The sequence below is a fragment of the Palaemon carinicauda genome, chromosome 1, assembly GCF_036898095.1.
Source record: "Palaemon carinicauda isolate YSFRI2023 chromosome 1, ASM3689809v2, whole genome shotgun sequence".
NCBI classification, from domain to species: Eukaryota; Metazoa; Arthropoda; class Malacostraca; order Decapoda; family Palaemonidae; genus Palaemon; species Palaemon carinicauda.
In genome coordinates this window covers 70,166,973-70,186,397 of record NC_090725.1, presented here as the reverse complement: position 1 = coordinate 70,186,397, position 19,425 = coordinate 70,166,973, and the positions used below count along the sequence as shown (strand labels likewise).

Below are 19,425 nucleotides of genomic sequence, written 5' to 3'. Positions count from 1 at the left end.
CCTACACAACAAAAGAGGCCTTTGCGCCAAATACTGTATTGCGAGAATTTCTATTATCTTCGTATTATCCGTAACTGCAAGAACTGTAACAGGTTATGACCTTAACCTCCGTCTTGTTACAATAATAAAAATAATCTATTACAAAGTAGTTATAACCTACATGTGGCCTGACTTGGTATTGCCCTCGGGGCACGTATTCCTCCGCTAGGCCTAGTATTATAGAAAATGGGAGTAGGGTAAACTACACAAAACTCTGGTCGTTTGAGAGGAGGTTCTAGGTAACTCCTAAGAAAGTGTTTCGAGGTAAGTCTCTGTGTTGGAACAAATAATCTATTACAAAATAGTTATAACCTTGGTTTCCACACTACTGTCATCTCACAATGAACTGCACAGTTATATAATTGACTCCGTTATACCGAAAACTACTCTAAAACAGCCTAATTATCAACTCATAATTAAAACTAACCAAGGCATCTTAGGCATTCCTAAAAATTTTGACTATTACATTAAATGACAACAGATTCTATTATTGCATTTAATTCCGATATATTTTAGTTTCACCAGAGGAATTTTTCAATAAATATACTCATAAGAATAGGCCAGGGAAAAAAACGGCAGCCTCTACAAATATATTTAGCACAAATACATCATCTGGATAGCTTAAAGCCTCTACCATTTGTTCTAAAGTTCTTAATATTAAATATTGTATAAAATGCCATAAAAATTACTTTTCATACATAATTACAAGTACAAATATGAGAACATATACATTTCTTATAGAGTTTCAGAATATCCGTATCATCCTGAGAAAATTCACTATAATATGACACTGGGGTGCAATTCGAAACATCTGCGGATACAGAAAATATTGTGATGTCATGGATATTTTTGAAAACTGTTTTCATAAAGTCATAACCTCATACCTTGCATCGATAATTCCTCACTTTTCGACTACAGCAGTGGTTCCCAAACTATTTTACCCGACGCCCCCTTTTTGTTTCCAGTAGACCCGTACTTTTTTTTTTATATGAAATGATTCTTACATTTATTTCTTAGCACTGTACAGGAAAACAGATTTCTGTTTGTATTACATTTTAATAATGAAAGCCACTCAAACAAATAATAGTACATTCCAGTAACTAAAAATGAAAATTTGGTTCAAAGTAAGCGAATAAAAGTTTGAACATTAGCAAATTGGCAAAATTGAGGTGCAATTTTAAGAATAGATAATTTGAAAACATGGCATATAATATTTGGAAATACTTATGAGACTAAGGCACAATTTCTGGTCAAATTTAGTGAGATGGATGCATGTATGTAATGACAGATATATTTGTTCTTTTAATGATTTTATTATTCTATTAAACAAGTAATTTCGAGCAGATGACTTCACGCCCCCCTTGTATCGTCCTCACGCCCCCCTAGTGGGGCGCGCCCCCCAGTTTGGGAACCACTGGACTACAGTAAGATGGAAATCCAACCAGTGTAATGCTTTGCTAAACAGAACGCCAAATTCGGTGTCATTCTTCAGAAGCCAAAGAGATAAATGGCAAAAGGCAGGATGAAGAGGAGTCCCAGGCTGGCTCTGCGGTCAGATGACCCATTGCAGTAATCAGCGGAACAACAGTGCACAAGTTTATCCCGTCCTGTTACGGAAGACAAACAAAATAAAAATCTATAGGTATATTGGTACACTGAAATGAGGGAAAATGTGGTCATAATACCCAAACACTTATGCTGGTCTAGCCCTAATTATTATTATTATTATTATTATTATTATTATTATTATTATTACTACTTGCTAAGCTACAACCCTAGTTGGAAAAGCAGGATGCTATAAGCCCAAGGGCTCCAATAGGGAAAATAGCCCGGCAAGGAAAGGAAGTAAGGAAACAAATAAACTACAAGAGAATTAATTAACAACAAAATAACATATTTTAAGAACAGTAGCACCATTAAAATAAATCTTTCATATAATACAAGATAGATTTCCTTAGCTGTACCACTCATAGCATATTTGGTATTGATACAGAAATAATGAATCATGATGTTTCTTGGTATCCCAAGAATTATGCATCCTGAGTTCACATAAAATTTCATAAGGTAAGATTTTTTTGTCCAATATTAATTAAAAAAGAGTAAGTGTAATTGATTGCTACAATAAAGTTCCTTATGTTAAAGTATACAAAATTCCCCAAAGTCACTTGTTTTATACCCATCATCAGAACTCGGTGCTAATGTTGTAACAGAAGTAAATCTATTTAGGAAAAAAAAATTCAAGTAAGGTACCTGTACTAATAGTAAATCTATATTTTCCTTTGAGTAAACGTATCCTTGGAAACAAGTTATAGCAGTGGTTCCCAACCATTTTTCTGGCATTCCCCCCTGCACCTAGTTCAATCATCCAGATTTTCCCCTTCTTGCCCCGCCCAGCCCTCATGCCCACTCGCCTGCCTCAGAAATGGGCATAATACTTTAATTCTCCCCTTGAATATCATGTCAGTGAGAACTGATATGATCATATCACAATTGAATGGCTAACAACAAATTGCCGCACGTACTATGAGGAAATTTTCCGCTTGTTTTAGTTAGTAGGTAGTGTGATTATTTCCCCCCTGGAAGCTTCAAATTTCCCCCCAGGGGGGAATTTCCCCCAGGTTGGGAACCACTGAGTTATAGCATTACTATTAACATTTCCATGTACATGAGGTAACATAATTCATTCGAAAACGAATCTTTTGATCGTTTCAAGGTGAGTAGAACTGCTTTAGAATTTTGGCAATATTGTTATACGAAACCTTGCTTTGAAATCAGTTAGGAATTTTACAAAAGGTACGTTTCTGTATAAGTTCCTAAGGCCCTGTCCACACTACCGGGCAGTCCCCGATGGGCAAACAGTGATACCAGACCACAATAGTTAATAAGATTGAGGGTTAATTACGTCAGAAGCGGGAAAACCACAGACATGGATCTGGCATCATAAAGTATTGCCAGATCCCTGCCTTTAGTTTTCCCGCTTCTAACGTCATCAACCCTCATGTTCACTAACTATTGTGGCCTGGTATCACTGTTTGCCCGTCAGGGACTGCCCGGTAGTGTGGACAGGGCCTAACAAGGAAAATGACTGGCTGGAATTTACTTCTACAGTTGTTTTAGACAGAGACCGACTGGTCTTGTGATCTTAATCTATAACTGTTAATATCTGGATGCGGATCAATGTTATTATTATTACTATTATTATTACTAGCCAAGCTACAACCCTAGTTGGAAAAGCAAGATGCTATAAGCCCAAGGGCTCCAATAGGGAAAAATAGCCCAGTGAGGAAAGGAAACAAGGAAATAAATAAATGAAGAGATTTACTTTCATAACTTTAAGGAGTAAAAAGAAAACTGCTATTCTTGACTGCAAAATTAGATTCTCTTGTTGTCGGCAATGAAAGTTATTGGCGATACAACATCCATGCTTCACTAAGGAAACAATTTTGCTCTTTAACAAATTATAATGGCTGTACGCACTTAATTCTAAAAATTTCTAAATTATCAGGTTTTAATGGAAATGAAACTTTCCTTGTTAAAAATGAGTTAAGCCCAAATACTTCAGTTAAATATGCCATAAAAACTGGATATTATTATTATCCAGGATATTATTATATCCAGATACAGGGAGGCGTTTAAAAAAAAAAAAAAAAAAAATTTATATAACATTTTCAATAATTAAATGTCATATAATTTCATTTGAACATGATTCGCGAACACATTCAGCAAGCATCAATAACGTACATTCCACAAAAATAAAATCTTCATAAAGAGAGAGAGAGAGAGAGAGAGAGAGAGAGAGAGAGAGAGAGAGAGAGAGAGAGAGAGAGAGGCAATTACAATATTAACTCAGTATCCCAATCAAACACAACTAACTCATTTTCTTCAACTTTGCGACAGGTCCTTTCAGAAAACGTACGTTATAGACACAATAATTATTGCATCCATTGCATTGCAACAACTTTCATTATTATTATTACTACTACTACTACTACTACTACTACTACTACTACTACTACTACTACTTGACGACATATACCTTTTTTGAAACATTATGTATGAAAAGTAATTTTCATGGCATTTTATACAATATTTAATATCAAGAACTTTAGAACAAATGGTAGAGACTTTAAGCTATCCAGATGATGTATTTGTGCTAAATATATTTGTAGAGGCTGCCGTTTTTTTCCCTGGCCTATTCTTATGAGTTTATATTTATTGAAAAATTCCTCTGGTGAAACTAAAATATATCGGAATTAAATGCAATAATAGAATCTGTTCTCATTTAATGTAATAGTCAAAATTTTTAGGAATGCCTAAGATGCCTTGGTTAGTTTTAATTGAGATTTGGTAATTTTTTTTCTTTTATTATAAAAATACAATTACATTTTATTCATTTACATTTTGTGTGTAATTTTTCTATCTACAAAAATATAACAAAATATAGATATGAATTCATGTTTACAAATATAAGTAAATCAACATAAATCAAAATACATAGTCTTAGGCTGTTTTAGAATAGTTTTCAGTATAACGGAGTCAAATATATAACTTTGTGCAGTTCATTGTGAGATGAAAGTAGTGTGGACACCAAGGTTATAACTACTTTGTAATAGATTATTTGTTCCAACACAGAGACTTACCTCGAAATACTTTCTTAATAGTTACCTGGAACCTCCTCTCAAACGACCAGAGTTTTGTGTAGTTTATCCTACTCCCATTTTCTATAAAACTAGGCCTAGCGGAGGAATACGTGTCCCGAGGGCAATACCAAGTCAGGCCACATGTAGGTTATAACTGCTACTTTCTATAGCAGAGTCAGGTGAGTTGTTGGCAATTCTAAATGTATACGTAAATTCTATCTTATGACACGAGGTCATTATAAAAAAAGGTCCCCTCCCCCATCCCCACCCACATAGCTACGCTATTGAGCACAGTATTCATAATGACGTAAATAACTGTTCCAGGTGTATTATTCATGTACTTTGTACATTTAATTGTGCTGAAGTTATGACAAAAAAAAAAAAAAAAAAAAAAAAAAAAAAAAAAAAAAAAAAAAAAAAAAAAAAAAAAAAAAAAAAAAAAAAAAAAACTTGTAAAAGGGAAACAAACACAAGAACACCACCTAAGCCCATCTGGTTTTATTCCTGAAACTGGTGTTTTTTTGGCATATTTCGTAGTTCAGCCCATCCCAAAAAAACACATGTCCGACGATTAACATCAAATCCATTCAAAATATCTGCAAACAGACCAATATTAGTTCTAATTTCCTCCAAAAGGGAAATGGCCACTTGTTTTGAATTCCATTAATACAAACATCTTTCTGTAATATGAATAAAAAAAAATCCTGTTTAAAAGATACTGTTAATTATGTGACGTAGGTGGGGGGATGTGCTACAATTGAAAAGGACGGAGCTTGCTTGTGTGTGTGTGTAAAAAAAAAAAAAAAAAAAATATGACTGGAGATTACGAATGAGTACCAGAACTAATAATGCAGATATTGGGAAATACAAGTTTGTCTGTCAGAATAAGAAAGGGTCAAGTGTAGTACCGATGTTCTCTTTAGTTCGTGTGGATGGAACTGTGATTAGTGATGCGAAATTGTATAATCAAACTCCATGACTTTCAATTTCGATGTACCTGCTTTGATAGAGGGAAATGTGGTTTTCTCGCGTAGGAGAAGGGAAGGAGTCAGCGGACTGAGTGGATCAGCTGTCACCACAGAAATATATATACTAATTCATCGGGAAAATTAAACTAGAGATAAACTCTAGGATTAATAGAAATTAAAAATTTATCAGGTAAACCTATGCTTCTTAAAAAGATTAAAATCTTAAAAACAGAAACTCATTCAGAATCCATGAAATATCTGGCAAATTTCTGACACAAACGTGTCTTTCTCTGTCTTCTAAAAAAACTCTCTATTTGCAAAACTATGTCGCATGATGAATATAGTGTCACACTCACTGGACTTCGGAACTATCACATGAGGTGTGCACATTACAAGTCTATGGGTCAATTTTGTATGACTAATAAGTAATCTTGATAAAATGACTTCCGTCCTTTTGTATTTCTGGTCTGATGTTTCCCATGGATTAATTTGTTTCAAGTTATTGTTTCTAATTCATTATTCCATATGATTTGGCTATTTGTTACTATAAAATGCTTTATTGTGGTTATATAATCCTTAATGGAGAGTTTCAACCTCTTGATATACTAGCCATGACAAAATCGCTGTCAGAATTATGAATTTTGACTGGAGCTAAAATTCATACACCTACAGTACAGTGCTAAGAGGGAAGGCTCCTTGGGTCTTATAGTACATACTTCCTTTGGCATAGAAACAGCGAAGAAATGATCTTAGCAGATCTCGCTGCCTTCAGCAAGTCTCTTCTTGCTGACACCTGGGCATCGACTTCATCCAGAACTTACGAGGCCAAGATCGACCAAGGAATCTCAAACCTAGGTGTGTCGGCCTGGGGGCCCTATAAAGTCTATCAATGGCAGCCTTTGTCCCATTAGGGAGAAGTAAGGAGTCTCACCTAGATCATTCACCTTTCTGATGCAGGCAGGTATCTGCAGAAAGGTGGATTCCGATTCCCCTTCCTATATATCAGGGGCCTTCGGAAAGGCCAGCTGCAGGTTTAGGAAAGGGAGGTATGTACTGAATCCCCTGACACGCAAGCACAGGTAGACTACTGCGCTCTGGAACAAAAGCACTCCTGGGGTCCAGTGTGTGTTAATGGTTCTTGTAGCAATCTTTTTCGCTATAGATATCACGGGACAAGGTGCGTTCAGAGACTACTGATAAAAGAGATAATGGTGTGACATCTGAGCTCCAAAAAGCTGGGTTGCTCAAGTGCAAGTGCATGCTGGAGCTTCAGAGTTTTCTGTTGGGCTCATGGGTGTCGTATAGGTGAGAAAAAGTATGCACATTTGTATCTACATTCTCCGTCTGGCTCCAAAGGTCAGACGAGCTCAAAAGGCAATGCCTCCTTGTGGGTTGAGTGTCATGGGTAGATAGAATAATATAGAAAAGAATGTTAAAACATGTAAAGTTTCTACTCTTAAGAAGCAGAGAAAAGACTTCCTGCTAGTGTTTACCAGAAACTGTCACCGGCGTTGATTGAGGTCAAGATATTTATTAGGTGTGCCTAGATCAGCAGACCAGAGGCATAAGGATCGTCAGTTGTTGCAATCCGAGGAGCCAGCGTTTTGGAAAGACCCATAGCATAAAGGGGGTCTGTTGTCGCCAAAGAATACATTAACGGAAGGTAAACACGTCTCACTTCAATTATAGCGCCATATGGATCCTGATTACACCAGCAGAGCGTTCGGCAAGATGTGATCAAAGAGGCGTGGTTTTAAGGAAAACCAATGAGGATGAAGAAAGGAGAAAATTTCCTTATATGGAATTGTCCATAGTTAGCCCCTCCCATACAGGTGTATATAAACTTCAAAGATACAGAGAACGAGAGAGAACGAGAGAGAGAACGAGAGAGAACGTAAGGACCAGAAAGCATATGTGACCAGCCTTATGACAACTTGTCCGAGATGTCCAAACCAGTTAACCCCTGTCGTCATTACCAACCTTACTAACCACGAAGCGCCCAGACCTGAAAATTCCACGTTCCTGAATCGTCAAGATCTGCTGTGAAGAGTACCATCATTGCTTTTAAGTATTATTTATCTGCTTTCTTGGCTGTTCCCCTATTTGCTGAAGTGTAGTTTAATCAGATGATTTTCTTTGTTCAATTCTGTGCTTCCCAAGTACTCAATCAAGAAACATTGATCTTTGACTAGCTGTGAATAAAATTATGTTTTCTTTTGCGAGTTTTCTTACTATATTCCTTTTTTTTTCTTGGTTGTCGTCGATTTATCTTAATTTAATTAATCAATTCAAAAGAACCTTATTCGATCCTGGGAAGAAACACTTTCCTTGTCAGCACTCACGCATCTTCCAGAAGGAGAGTGTACAGGTGAAGAAAAAGTTTCCAGTAGGGGGCTAACATGGAAGAGCACTTGAGAAGAGCCAGTAGGTTTTGAGGGTATGAGACTGAAAAGGAGATACTCTCTCTTCTCGTCAATGTAGGGATATGAGCCGATGGCATCTTCGGCAGGAGCAGAAACTCTCTCTTGCTTTGGTCCCCTCGAGCCAGAATCTCCACCAGCTTGTCCTTGAAGGGCGAACCCTTATGACACAAGGAAGACCATAACAGTTGTAAGGTTTCATTAGCAAGAAATTTAGGATTCCCCCGAGAAGCAGAGTCCCCTGTTTCTCTATGGGGAATGGGTGGGTCTACCTGCTTCGAGGTATTTCCTAAATTTAAAGGACCATCACTCTTGCCAGAGCAGCTTCACGAGGAGACTGATGGGGAAGGGTAAGAAGGGCGTGTACCAGAGGACTGGGAGAGAAGTAGGGACTTCTTCTACCTTGTGGATGACATCTAGAGTATCCCTTTTCGACTTCCACTTCCTCCTACTGCTGTATACCTCCCATTGGGAGGATGGCTACATCCATCATTTGTTGCAGGGTGAGGCCTAATTGCAGGAGTGTCCTCTGCAAGCCGGGCATAAAAGATGAGCATCTGTCTCCCTTTTCGACATAAAGGTGCTGCATTTACAGCCCAACACCCACAGGCAAGTCCGCATCTCTGGTATCCTCACTAAAAACAATCACATACAAACACTCTGAAAAGAGAAAGCAGAAAATCAGGTAAGCCATTATTCCAGTGGTGAGGATGTCCTTCACACCAATAGCTGAAATCAAAGTAATTCGTCAGTGAGCCACTGAGCGGAGGGATGCTTCCCTTGCTACTGATCAGTAACTACAGATGGGTTATTTACATGCTGTTATAAATATTAACAGCCGTGTATTCCAGCTTCACTGCTATCTATCCTATGTAAAGGATGAAAGTTTGTATGTGTACCGGAACATGTATCCTTACTAAAGGATGAGGGTTTGTATTCATATATGAGCAATTGATGTTTTCATTATATCAAAGAAGGTGCTCAACTACAGTATGTTGGCAAATAACTTTGGCCTGAGATCCATCAATGCTGTGCAAGTGGTGTTCTGCCATGGAATAGTGGATTTTGGCAGTACCCTATCTTTTAATTTAAACAAATGTACATTATTCTGGAAATCTAAAACTTTTGTCTACATTGACTTAAATATAAGAGCAAAAGGATATGATTTTTTTTTCCCACAATGCTTCCCCGACTATAGCACTTATATCAGCCTTCATTCATTTACTTATACTATACTTCAGCTGAGCCTCTATGGCAGTGTTATCAATGGATTCTTAGAAAATTATTTAGTGATCACACACAGGAAAATAGCAATCCACTAAACACTTGTAGTCTACAGTTGAATGCATGGTACATTTAACCCACAAAACATGATTACTCCATTTTCTCTTTCAATGAATGGATAGTTATAAAAAGGGTAAAAGATAGCTAAGTAATATAATGCACGGTATAGTTATTGCATGACAGTAAAAGTACTGTATAAAATTTTTAAAGGTGTTGATTACAAGTGTAGTATTATGTAACAAATGTTTTCAGGTGTCAATAAATCAAATCACAAGAAAAATTAATTATATGTGATCACGTTTTACTGCAAGGAATATCTTTCCAAATTTATAAAAAAGGATTTCGTAAAAATTTTGCATTAGCATGAACTGAATGCTATAGTTAAGTAAACAAAATAATTCATAAAATGTCCACTAAAATTGACATAATGTTATATTAATACTAAAAACCAATTCATTTAAAGGAGTCTTTGTAGGGTGACGGCCAGATCCCGTAGAAAACGGGAATATTCTGAACTGTGGCCGTCGTTCTAAAAAAGATTTTGGCGGGAGAAGTTAACTTAGAAAACCCACCTAACCTATGCTAAAAGCCGTATCCTTACCCAGGGGGGCTGCGTCCCCCCCCCCTTACACAACATATTCAAGATCCGTAGACCATTTCCAAACGTTTCTATTCTATACAAGATAACAGTCGGAGCGATAATAAGCAAATTAGGACGCTTGGCAGTAGCGCTACAAACTACCCCATTTATAAAATAAGCCTCATAATACACAGAGTTCAGTTATCCATACCTTAAATAACATAGAAGCACTTACCGTGAATAGTTTCGCTAATGAGTTTCTTAACATCGTGGTCACTGAAGAGCGTCTTGAGTTTACTCAGTAACTCCTTTGATTTGCTGTCGCCAGCTTTCACACTGCAAACAGATCGTGGGGCACAATTCTTTTTGATTTTCCCGTCAATTTTAGTTTTCTGAAATAAAACAAACGCTAACTTTAATGGCACTTGAGGAGAGCATCAAAACTGTAATAATTTTATTCGTACAAAACTTTTGCATTTGATGTATAAGTACCAAAAGAAAATGTAACTAAATAGTATACACTCTCTGGGGAGGGCACCAGGGGCGTGGGGAGGGTGCCAGGGGCATGGGGAGGGCACCAGGGGCGTGGGGAGGGCACCAGGGGCGTGGGGAGGGTGCCAGGGGCGGGAGGAGGGCCCCAGGGGTGAGGGGAGGGCCCCAGGGGCGGTGGGAGGGCCCCAGGGGCGGGGGGAGCTCAGAGTACTGCATCTACTGTATGGTCATATTTTGTAGACACTGTAAACAGTATGCAATATTGTAATCAAATGAGAGATTCGTGTCCTTGTAATTAAATGAGAGATTCGTGTCCTTATACAGCTATGTTCTCATACATGCAGAAATAACAGAGAAATTTTCATCTTTTACAGTGCAATGGTTCAAGAAGAGAGTTCAATACAAAATGGGGTAAGACATGAATATTTTGCATCTCGGCATATTAAAGAAGAAAAATATACACTAAAATATCTCTAAACAACAGCACAAACCTTTGGGTTTTAGTGTGTATACTAATACATAATACGGTAAAATGCCAAGCCTGGTCCAATCTAAACTTATGGTATTAAATATACTTTGGATAATAAAAATGAATTTAAAAATGAAAATCTAATAATGAAAAAAAATTATGTGTATTAATTAATCCTAAAGATAAAAAGGTTAAACATATCTAAAAATAAAATATTGGAAGGGCAATGTAATAGGAATTTATTGCACAAACGATGCTTATAATCAATTAATTAAATGCTATTCAAAACAACAGACATAATCCAAAATGAAATGTTATATCATCTTCATGAAGGAAGATCGAGAAAAAATAAATCACAAATGTTTAAGGTAATTTGTGTTTTTCCTAACTATATAAACTTGAGCCCTTTAATAAAAGTATGCATTCAGCATAGCTGGTCACTGCTGTCAACAATAGGCACTGTGACGGGCCGAGAGAAGGTTGTGAACTCAAAGGCAGTATGAAAGCAACTGAGTTCACAACCTTCTCTCGGCCCGTCACATTGGTCACTCCGGGGTCACCAATGTGACGAGGCAACAGGAAATTTCATGTTCAAGAAAACGACAATGTTACATAGGAGAACGCAGACATGTTTATTCTGCTTCTTTTTAGTGCGAGGGAAGAGCGAAGATACAAGCATAATATATACAAAAGGAGTCGTGTACAATTGTGTGACACACGGTTGGTACAGCACTTTGACCTTCACCTAGGACTTGTGGGGTAGATGAGGCGGAACGTGAACTTAAAGGATTCAGGATTGTATAGTTAGGAAAAATACAAATTACCTTTGAAATATTCTAATTTGTTCCTACACAAATATAAACCTTTGTCTTTAATAAGAGACTTATGACTTATCCTTAAGAAGGCGGAAGTTCTTATAACTAGTCTGGCTAGTTTAAAATTCTGGGATGTCAGAACAGTTGGTCCTTAGGAGGAGTAAAGTGTTGTCTCTAATCCACTTCCTATGACCTGAATTTTCAGGTGATCGTCTAAGAGTCTGTCAATTAGACAGAAAACTCCTGCAGGAACCTATATCCTCAAGGGATATGATTCCTGCAATGTTATTATGCTGAAGTACACCAATAGGAATTTTACAACACGATTCACCAAATATTATTCTTTAAGTCTGGAAATAATATAGATTAATTTGCATAATGATGTTTATCATTACAAGAACATCTGCCTTGAAGTGTTCAATTGAAAGCAGCTGTACAAGAACATCTGCCTTGAAGTGTTCAATTGAAAGGAGCTGTACAAGAACATCTGCCTTGAAGTGTTCAATTGAAAGCAACTCCAAAATAAACTTATAAGAGGAAAATATTGCAGCAGCTTTTGAGAAGCAAGGAAATTGTCCATTACTGCGATACATAACGTAAGGAGAGACACAAAACACCGCAAACCTCGACTTTGGTATTAACAGGATTTCATGGGAGTTTAACAACCGCTTATGTTGCTGCAAATGCAATAAGAATATGTGACAAGATTCTGCCGATTCTATCCAGTTTGATTTCAATTGCAGAATCGCTGTAATATTGAATACAATCCTCTGAATCAAATCAGTCACCATTATAAGGACCAATATCATATTGGATGTAATTTAATAAACGTAATCCGACACAAAAGGACAAATTCCACGAAGGAATATAAACAGAAAAACACCAAACAAAACATATGCGATGCTTGAATATATGTTATTAGACGACAGAATTGAGGAAATTATCACAAGTGATGTTGTTAGCTGTACGAGAGAGAGAGAGAGAGAGAGAGAGAGAGAGAGAGAGAGAGAGAGAGAGAGAGAGAGAGAGAGTCACTGACTAGGGTTGTAGCTTAGGTAGTTAGTAATAATAATAATAATAATAATAACAATAATAATAACATACATGTGATACTACCGCTACAGAGTTATGGGGTCCTTTGACTGGCCAGACAGTACAGCATTGGATTCTTCTCTCTGGTCACGGTTCATTTTCCCTTTGCCTACACATACAACGAATTGTCTGGCCTATCTTTACACATTCTCCTCTGTCCTCATACACCTAACAACACTGAGATTACCGAACAATTCTTCTCTCAATGGGTTAACTACTGCGCTGTAATTGTTCAGTGGCTACTTTCCTCTTGGTAAGGGTAGAAGAGACTCTTTAGCTATGGTAAGCAGCTCTTCTAAGAGAAGGACACTCCAAAATCAAACCATTGTTCTCTAGTTTTGGGTAGTGCCATAGCCTCTGCACCATGGGCTTCCACTGTCTTGGGTTAGAGTTCTCTTCCTTGAGGGTACACTCGGGCACACTATTCTATCTTATTTCTCTTCCTCTTGTTTTGATACTGTTTTTGTAATTTATATATGAAATATTTATTGTAATGTTACTGTTCTTAAAATATTTTATTTTTCCTTGTTTCCTTTCCTCACTGGGCTATTTTCCCCGTTGGAGCCCTTGGGCTTATAGCATGCTGCTTTTCCAACTAGGGTTATAGCTTACCAAGTAATAATAATAATAATCAGCTACCAAGCCCTCCCTTTCGACCGAAGCTAGGGCCAAGGAGGGCGAATGCTTAGAGCGCCACTGATCTAGGACGCCCAATAAATAATAATAATAATAATAATAATAATCATCATCATCATTATCATCCAACATGTGCCAAAAATGTATTGATATAAATCATAACACCAAAGCTCGTCAGGAACTTTTGTTTCCTTCTATAATAAATTGAGAAGAAAACATCGCTTTCCGAAGAACCCAAGAGTTTGGTATAATTCCCGCCAACACATCCTTTATTTCTTACTTTATTGGTTTTAACGTTCATTGGTCAGATCCCAGTTTAGAGAATGTTGGATACCAACCTGGGATAATTACCAGTGGCAGATGCACTTTGGGATTTTGGGAATCGCCCTCAGATTGTTCAGGACTTTGACGAAGCTGATAATTAATCAGATTGTTCAGGACTTTGACGAAGCTGATAATTAATCAGATTGTTCAGGACTTTGACGAAGCTGATAATTAATCAGATTGTTCAGGACTTTGACGAAGCTGATAATTAATCAGATTGTTCAGGACTTTGACGAAGCTGATAATCAATCAGATTGTTCAGGACTTTGACGAAGCTGATAATTAATCAGTCATTAAGAAAAGGATGGGAGTCGGGCTTGGATGTATGGCACGATGTATTCTATTCATTCAAATATGTAAATCGACTATTAGCGTCAACCTTTAGAAAGTGTGACGGGCCGAGAGAAGGTTGTGACTCAAGGGCAAGTTGAAAACAACTGAGTGAGTTTATTGTAGAACACTCTCCTTTATATACAAAATCTCAAAACAACAAGAATTTTCATGTTGAAAAATCGTCACTGTTACAGAGGAGAAAAGTAGACATGATTTTTTCAGGTTTTTTTTTAGTGCGAGGGGAGAGCGAAGGTACAAGCACAAAATGAACTATGTACTATCGTGTGACACACGGTTGGTACAAAAGCCTAGCGTGAAAGTGGAACATATTCACTCACTCAGACAGCAAATGAAAAATAATCAGTGCTAAAATGAAAGGAAAAACTTGACCTTGTATTGAGTCCGTTACCGATCAATGAATTCTACTGAAAGGACAGGTGATCTAAAAAAAAAAAATTATTATTGTGTAAATTTTGTATTATACAATTCCATTCCATTTTCGCGCTTGGTGATTGAAATTCTGGGGCCCTTTTAAGCTCAATAGAAGTTAAAAGGAAACAGTATACTGTACCATTGTTTAACTTTCTACAACACTTATTACTGTAGAACACACTAACATTGATGGCAATTAAGCGGTTATCAACCTCCGTTTAGCATATTTGCAACCAGGAAATATAACAACCACGATCTTTCTGTTGCCTTCCTGCATTGAAAGTGAGCGGGATTAAATATATCCTAAAATGTGGATAATCTTGTGGATCACCGAAGCTCTCATAGCGAAGGGCTGATCTTATAAACATGTATGTTTACAGTGGCGCAATAACGTCTTAATGAGCCGACCAGTATTAAAAGTTTGAACTACAATATGTCCAGACAGCAAGTAAATTGAGGATGGGAACTTGCTTTAAGGCAATGAACATGTGTCACATATTTACGAAAATATGAAATTTTTTCGATTAAATTCGATTTATGAAATTTGTTGCTGTCTCACAGGATGTAGATACCAGCTGAACTCGGTTGCGTCCCTTGTTAGGCTGGAGGAACGTAGAGAGTAGAGGTCCCCTTTTTTGTTTTGTTTCATTTGTTGATGTCGGCTACCCCCCAAAATTGGGGGAAGTGCCTTGGTATATGTATGTATTTATGAAATTTGTGACATATAATCACCGTCGGTTGTTTTCAGATTTACCTTGGATTATACAGAGTACGGCCTCTTACTGTTTAGCAGTCTGTAATAAATGACCAAGGGAGACCACTCAACATTGAGATGTAACTAAGATGACCCCCCACACCATTGCACTCCTTAATTAAAGATTAAAAAGGTTATGAATGGAGGTAATATGTCTGTAGATGAAGGTGCAGCTCAGAGTATAGCTTAGAGTGCACGGAATCAAAGTTGAAAATCATTATTCTTATGTTAGGTCATGATTCTTTTCTCTAACCATCTATGTTTTGATTACAACTAGTAAAATGAATAATTTCATGTTCTTTTAATCTAAAATATAAGCGTTAACGATACGATACAAAATTATGGTATAATCATATACCTACTATCACCAACATCGCTAATTGATATCGCTCCTGTGACTTATTATTATTATTATTATTATTAGTAGTAGTAGTAGTAGTAGTAGTAGTAGTAGTAGTATAATTATTATTATCATTATCACTAGCTAAGCTACAGCCCTAGTTGGAAAAGCAAGATTATATAAGCCCAAGTCCTCCAACAGGGAAAAATAGTCCAATAAGGAAAGGAAATAATTTCCTATGAAATGACTATCTACATTTTCATTAATGTAAAATATGTAATCAAAATGAGGTCAGTCTAATAACTTACGTCATTAATCTGGACTGACGTATATCTCCAAGCATATGGATACACAGAAAATGTGGATTAAAGTCAGAGAGAGAGAGAGAGAGAGAGAGAGAGAGAGAGAGAGAGAGAGAGAGAGATTTAATGGGTTAGGGATAGCACTGATCTGACTGCCAACACTTTCCAATAAGTACTTAAGGCTTAGAGGTGGGACACGAGTCGGAAGTCGAAAGATTTCTATTTAATGACTCCTCACCCCTCTGAAGAGGGGAAGGGGGGGGGGGGCGGAGTCATCCCATTCTAGAGAATAGTGGCATGACTCTGACGATCTTCTATTACTTCCCTGTACTGCACCAAGAAGGTATTCTAAAGAATCCCTTGCAAAGGGGTCATCCCTTGCAGACCTGGAGATTTCCTTTGTTCCCGTGCTAGCCTTGGGTGACAAAGCAACTGCTTGTACCAATGAAGGGCTAGCATGGTCACTAAGAAGAAAACCTGAAATTAACAGGATTATGTGAAGCAGAGTTGATATCACCTCTCTCTCTCTCTCTCTCTCTCTCTCTCTCTCTCTCTCTCTCTCTCTCTCTCTCTCTTAATGGTGGCAATAATAATAATAAGGATAAGAATAGGGAAGTGGGGAATATGGGGAAAGGAAGAGTACCCCTGGATACAATCCAGTTTATAGCTCGAAGGCAGGTACTCGGGATGGGAAAGATTAAGGAAAAAGGGAGAAAGAGAAGTACAGGAGAAGCATAAAAGAGAGGGGCAGACCCTCTTGCGATATTAGGGATTTTGGTTCAATTTTATGGTGGCAATGATATAGCCATCTATGTTCCATATCATACAATAGCATAGATCCGTACCTTGATAAACAGTAATACTCAATTCCCTTTGAGTACAGGTTTTCCTCCAAAAAATAAACGCTAAAATTTACTCTAAAATAAACAGTGAAGCAAGAGAACAACCAAGTTCGTTATACTTGAAACTCTTCAGTCGAAGCACATAAGGGATTATAATTAACATGTGCCCGACTAAATACACAAATAGGAATTTAACAACACGATTCACCAAATATTATTCTTTAAGTCTGGAAATAATATAGAATAATTTGCATAATGATGTTTATCATTACAAGACCATCTGCCTTGAAGTGTTCAATTGAAAGCAGTTGCAAAGTAAACTTATAAGAGGAAAATATTGCAGCAGCTTTTGAGAAGCAAGGAAAATGTCAAAACACCGCAAACCTCGACTTTGATGAGTTTAACAACCGCTTATGTTGCTGCAAATGCAATAAGAATGGGTGACATGATTCAGTCGATTCTATTCAGTTTGATTTCAATTGCAGAATCACTGTAATATTGAATACAATCCTCTGAATCAAATTAGTCACCATTATAGAGACCAATATCACATTGGATGTAATTTAATAAATGTAATCCGATACAAAAGGACAAATTCATCGAAAGAATGTAAACAGAAAAACGCCAAACAAAACACATGCGATGCTTGAATATATATTATTAGACGATAGACCGAAGTTGATTTAAGGAAATTATCACAAGTGATGTTGTTAGCTGTACGAGAGAGAGAGAGAGAGAGAGAGAGAGAGAGAGAGAGAGAGAGAGAGAGAGAGAGAGAGACTGACTAGGGTTGTAGCTTAGCTAGTTAGTAGCAGTAATAATAATAATAATAATAATAATAATAATAACATACATGTGATACTACCGCTACAGAGTTATGGGGTACTTTGACTGGCCAGACAGTACAGCATTGGATTCTTCTCTCTGGTCACGGTTCATTTTCCCTTTACCTACACATACAACGAATTGTCTGGCCTATTCTATGTTCTGATTAGAACTAGTAAAATGAATAATTTCATGTTCTTTTAATCTAAAATATAAGCGTTAACGATATAACATTATGGTATAATCATATACCTAAAACACCAACATCGCTAATAGATATCGCCCCTATGACTTATTATTATTATTATTATTATTATTATTATTATTATTATTAGCTAAGCTACAGCCCTAGTTGGAAAAGCAAGATTATATAAGCCCAAGTCCTCCAACAGGGAAAAATAGTCCAGTGAGGAAAGGAAATAATTTACTATGTAATGACTATCTACATTTTTACTAATGTAAAATATGTAATCAAAATGGGGTCAGTCTAATAACTTACGTCATTAATCTGGAATTAATGAGAGAGAGAGAGAGAGAGAGAGAGAGAGAGAGAGAGAGAGAGAGAGAGAGAGAGAGAGAGAGAGAGAGAGAGAGAGAGAGCCTTATTACCTTATTTTTTGTTTGGGTTCCCCCAGGTCCCTCAGTGTGAGGCACCTCGTATATCCACCAGAGAGTTGCTGATGCAGAGAGAGAGAGAGAGAGAGAGAGAGAGAGAGAGAGAGAGAGAGAGAGAGAGAGAGAGAGGGAGCCTTATTGCCTTATTTTTTGTTTGGGTTCCCCCAGGTCCCTCAGTGTGAGGCACCTCGTATATCCACCAGAGAGAGAGAGAGAGAGAGAGAGAGAGAGAGAGAGAGAGAGAGAGAGAGAGAGAGAGAGAGAGCCTTATTGCCTTATTTTGGGTTTGGGTTCCCCCCGGTCCCTCAGTGTGAGGCACCTCGTATATCCACCAGAGTTGCTAATGCAGAGAGAGAGAGAGAGAGAGAGAGAGAGAGAGAGAGAGAGAGAGAGAGAGAGAGAGCTATTTTTTTCATGGCGGTAAAAACATACTATACCTCATTTCATTCATTTTTTCTCACATCTTGAAAGTGTAAAACACACGGACTGTCCTTGTGGTATTTCCGATCTTTTGTTAAATAACAAGGGACATGTCCTTCAGCGATAAATAACAGGAAAATCCACAAATCTTTAGTAATTTGTATTTTTCCTAACATACCTAGAACTACTTTCTTAGGAGTTGTTGGGAAGAGTTACCAGTGGAAGAGTTACCAGTAACTCCTAAGAAAGTAGTTCTAGGTAAGTACTCTGTGTTGGAACAAATACTCTTTTAAACCTACTTATCCTACACAGTCAAGGAAGAAAACAATCCTCAAGAGTCAAGACTTACCATACATACGGTATTACCAGCTGGGCAGGTCATGGATAGCGGCGGTCTGTGTTTACAGTCATCGCAGGCCATGCACTTCAGGGCTACCGTTAGAGATGCCGACACGGCCAACATCACCAGAATGGTCATCCATAGCTTTGCCATCTCGTTCTGTTGATGAAGTATTTTGTTAGGGGCTCACTTATTAATATTAACTGGTAGGTAGGTCTTAGTGATTTCATAACAGCATATGATATATACATATTCATTTATGAATAACGTCCGCTATACAATGAAAAGCAAGTCTCTGGTTATATATATATATGTATATGTAATTTCTTTCCGATCACGGTCAGCGGCATTGCTAGAAGTATAATTACTCGGTCTCTCCCCAACCCTTAGGTAGGGGGAGTGGGTATATATAAATATGTATATATATATATATATATATATATATATATATATATATATATAT

The 19,425-nt window shown here is 37.3% G+C and overlaps 1 protein-coding gene across 1 annotated transcript in view; it reads right to left on the bottom strand.

Annotated features, from left to right (window-relative positions):
* The window catches only part of LOC137648813 (uncharacterized), a 20,075-nt gene extending 954 nt beyond the window's left edge, over positions 1-19,121 (bottom strand). The window contains exons 1-3 of the mRNA XM_068381971.1: positions 18,972-19,121; positions 10,167-10,323; positions 1-1,646 (exon numbers count right to left, since the gene is read on the bottom strand). The exon at positions 1-1,646 is cut by the window's left edge and continues 954 nt beyond it. Of these exons, the coding sequence (XP_068238072.1) occupies positions 1,528-1,646; positions 10,167-10,323; positions 18,972-19,115 (420 nt within the window). The 5' untranslated portion in view covers positions 19,116-19,121 and the 3' untranslated portion in view covers positions 1-1,527. The remainder of the gene's footprint in view (positions 1,647-10,166; positions 10,324-18,971) is intronic.
* Between the last annotated feature and the right edge of the window lie 304 nt (positions 19,122-19,425).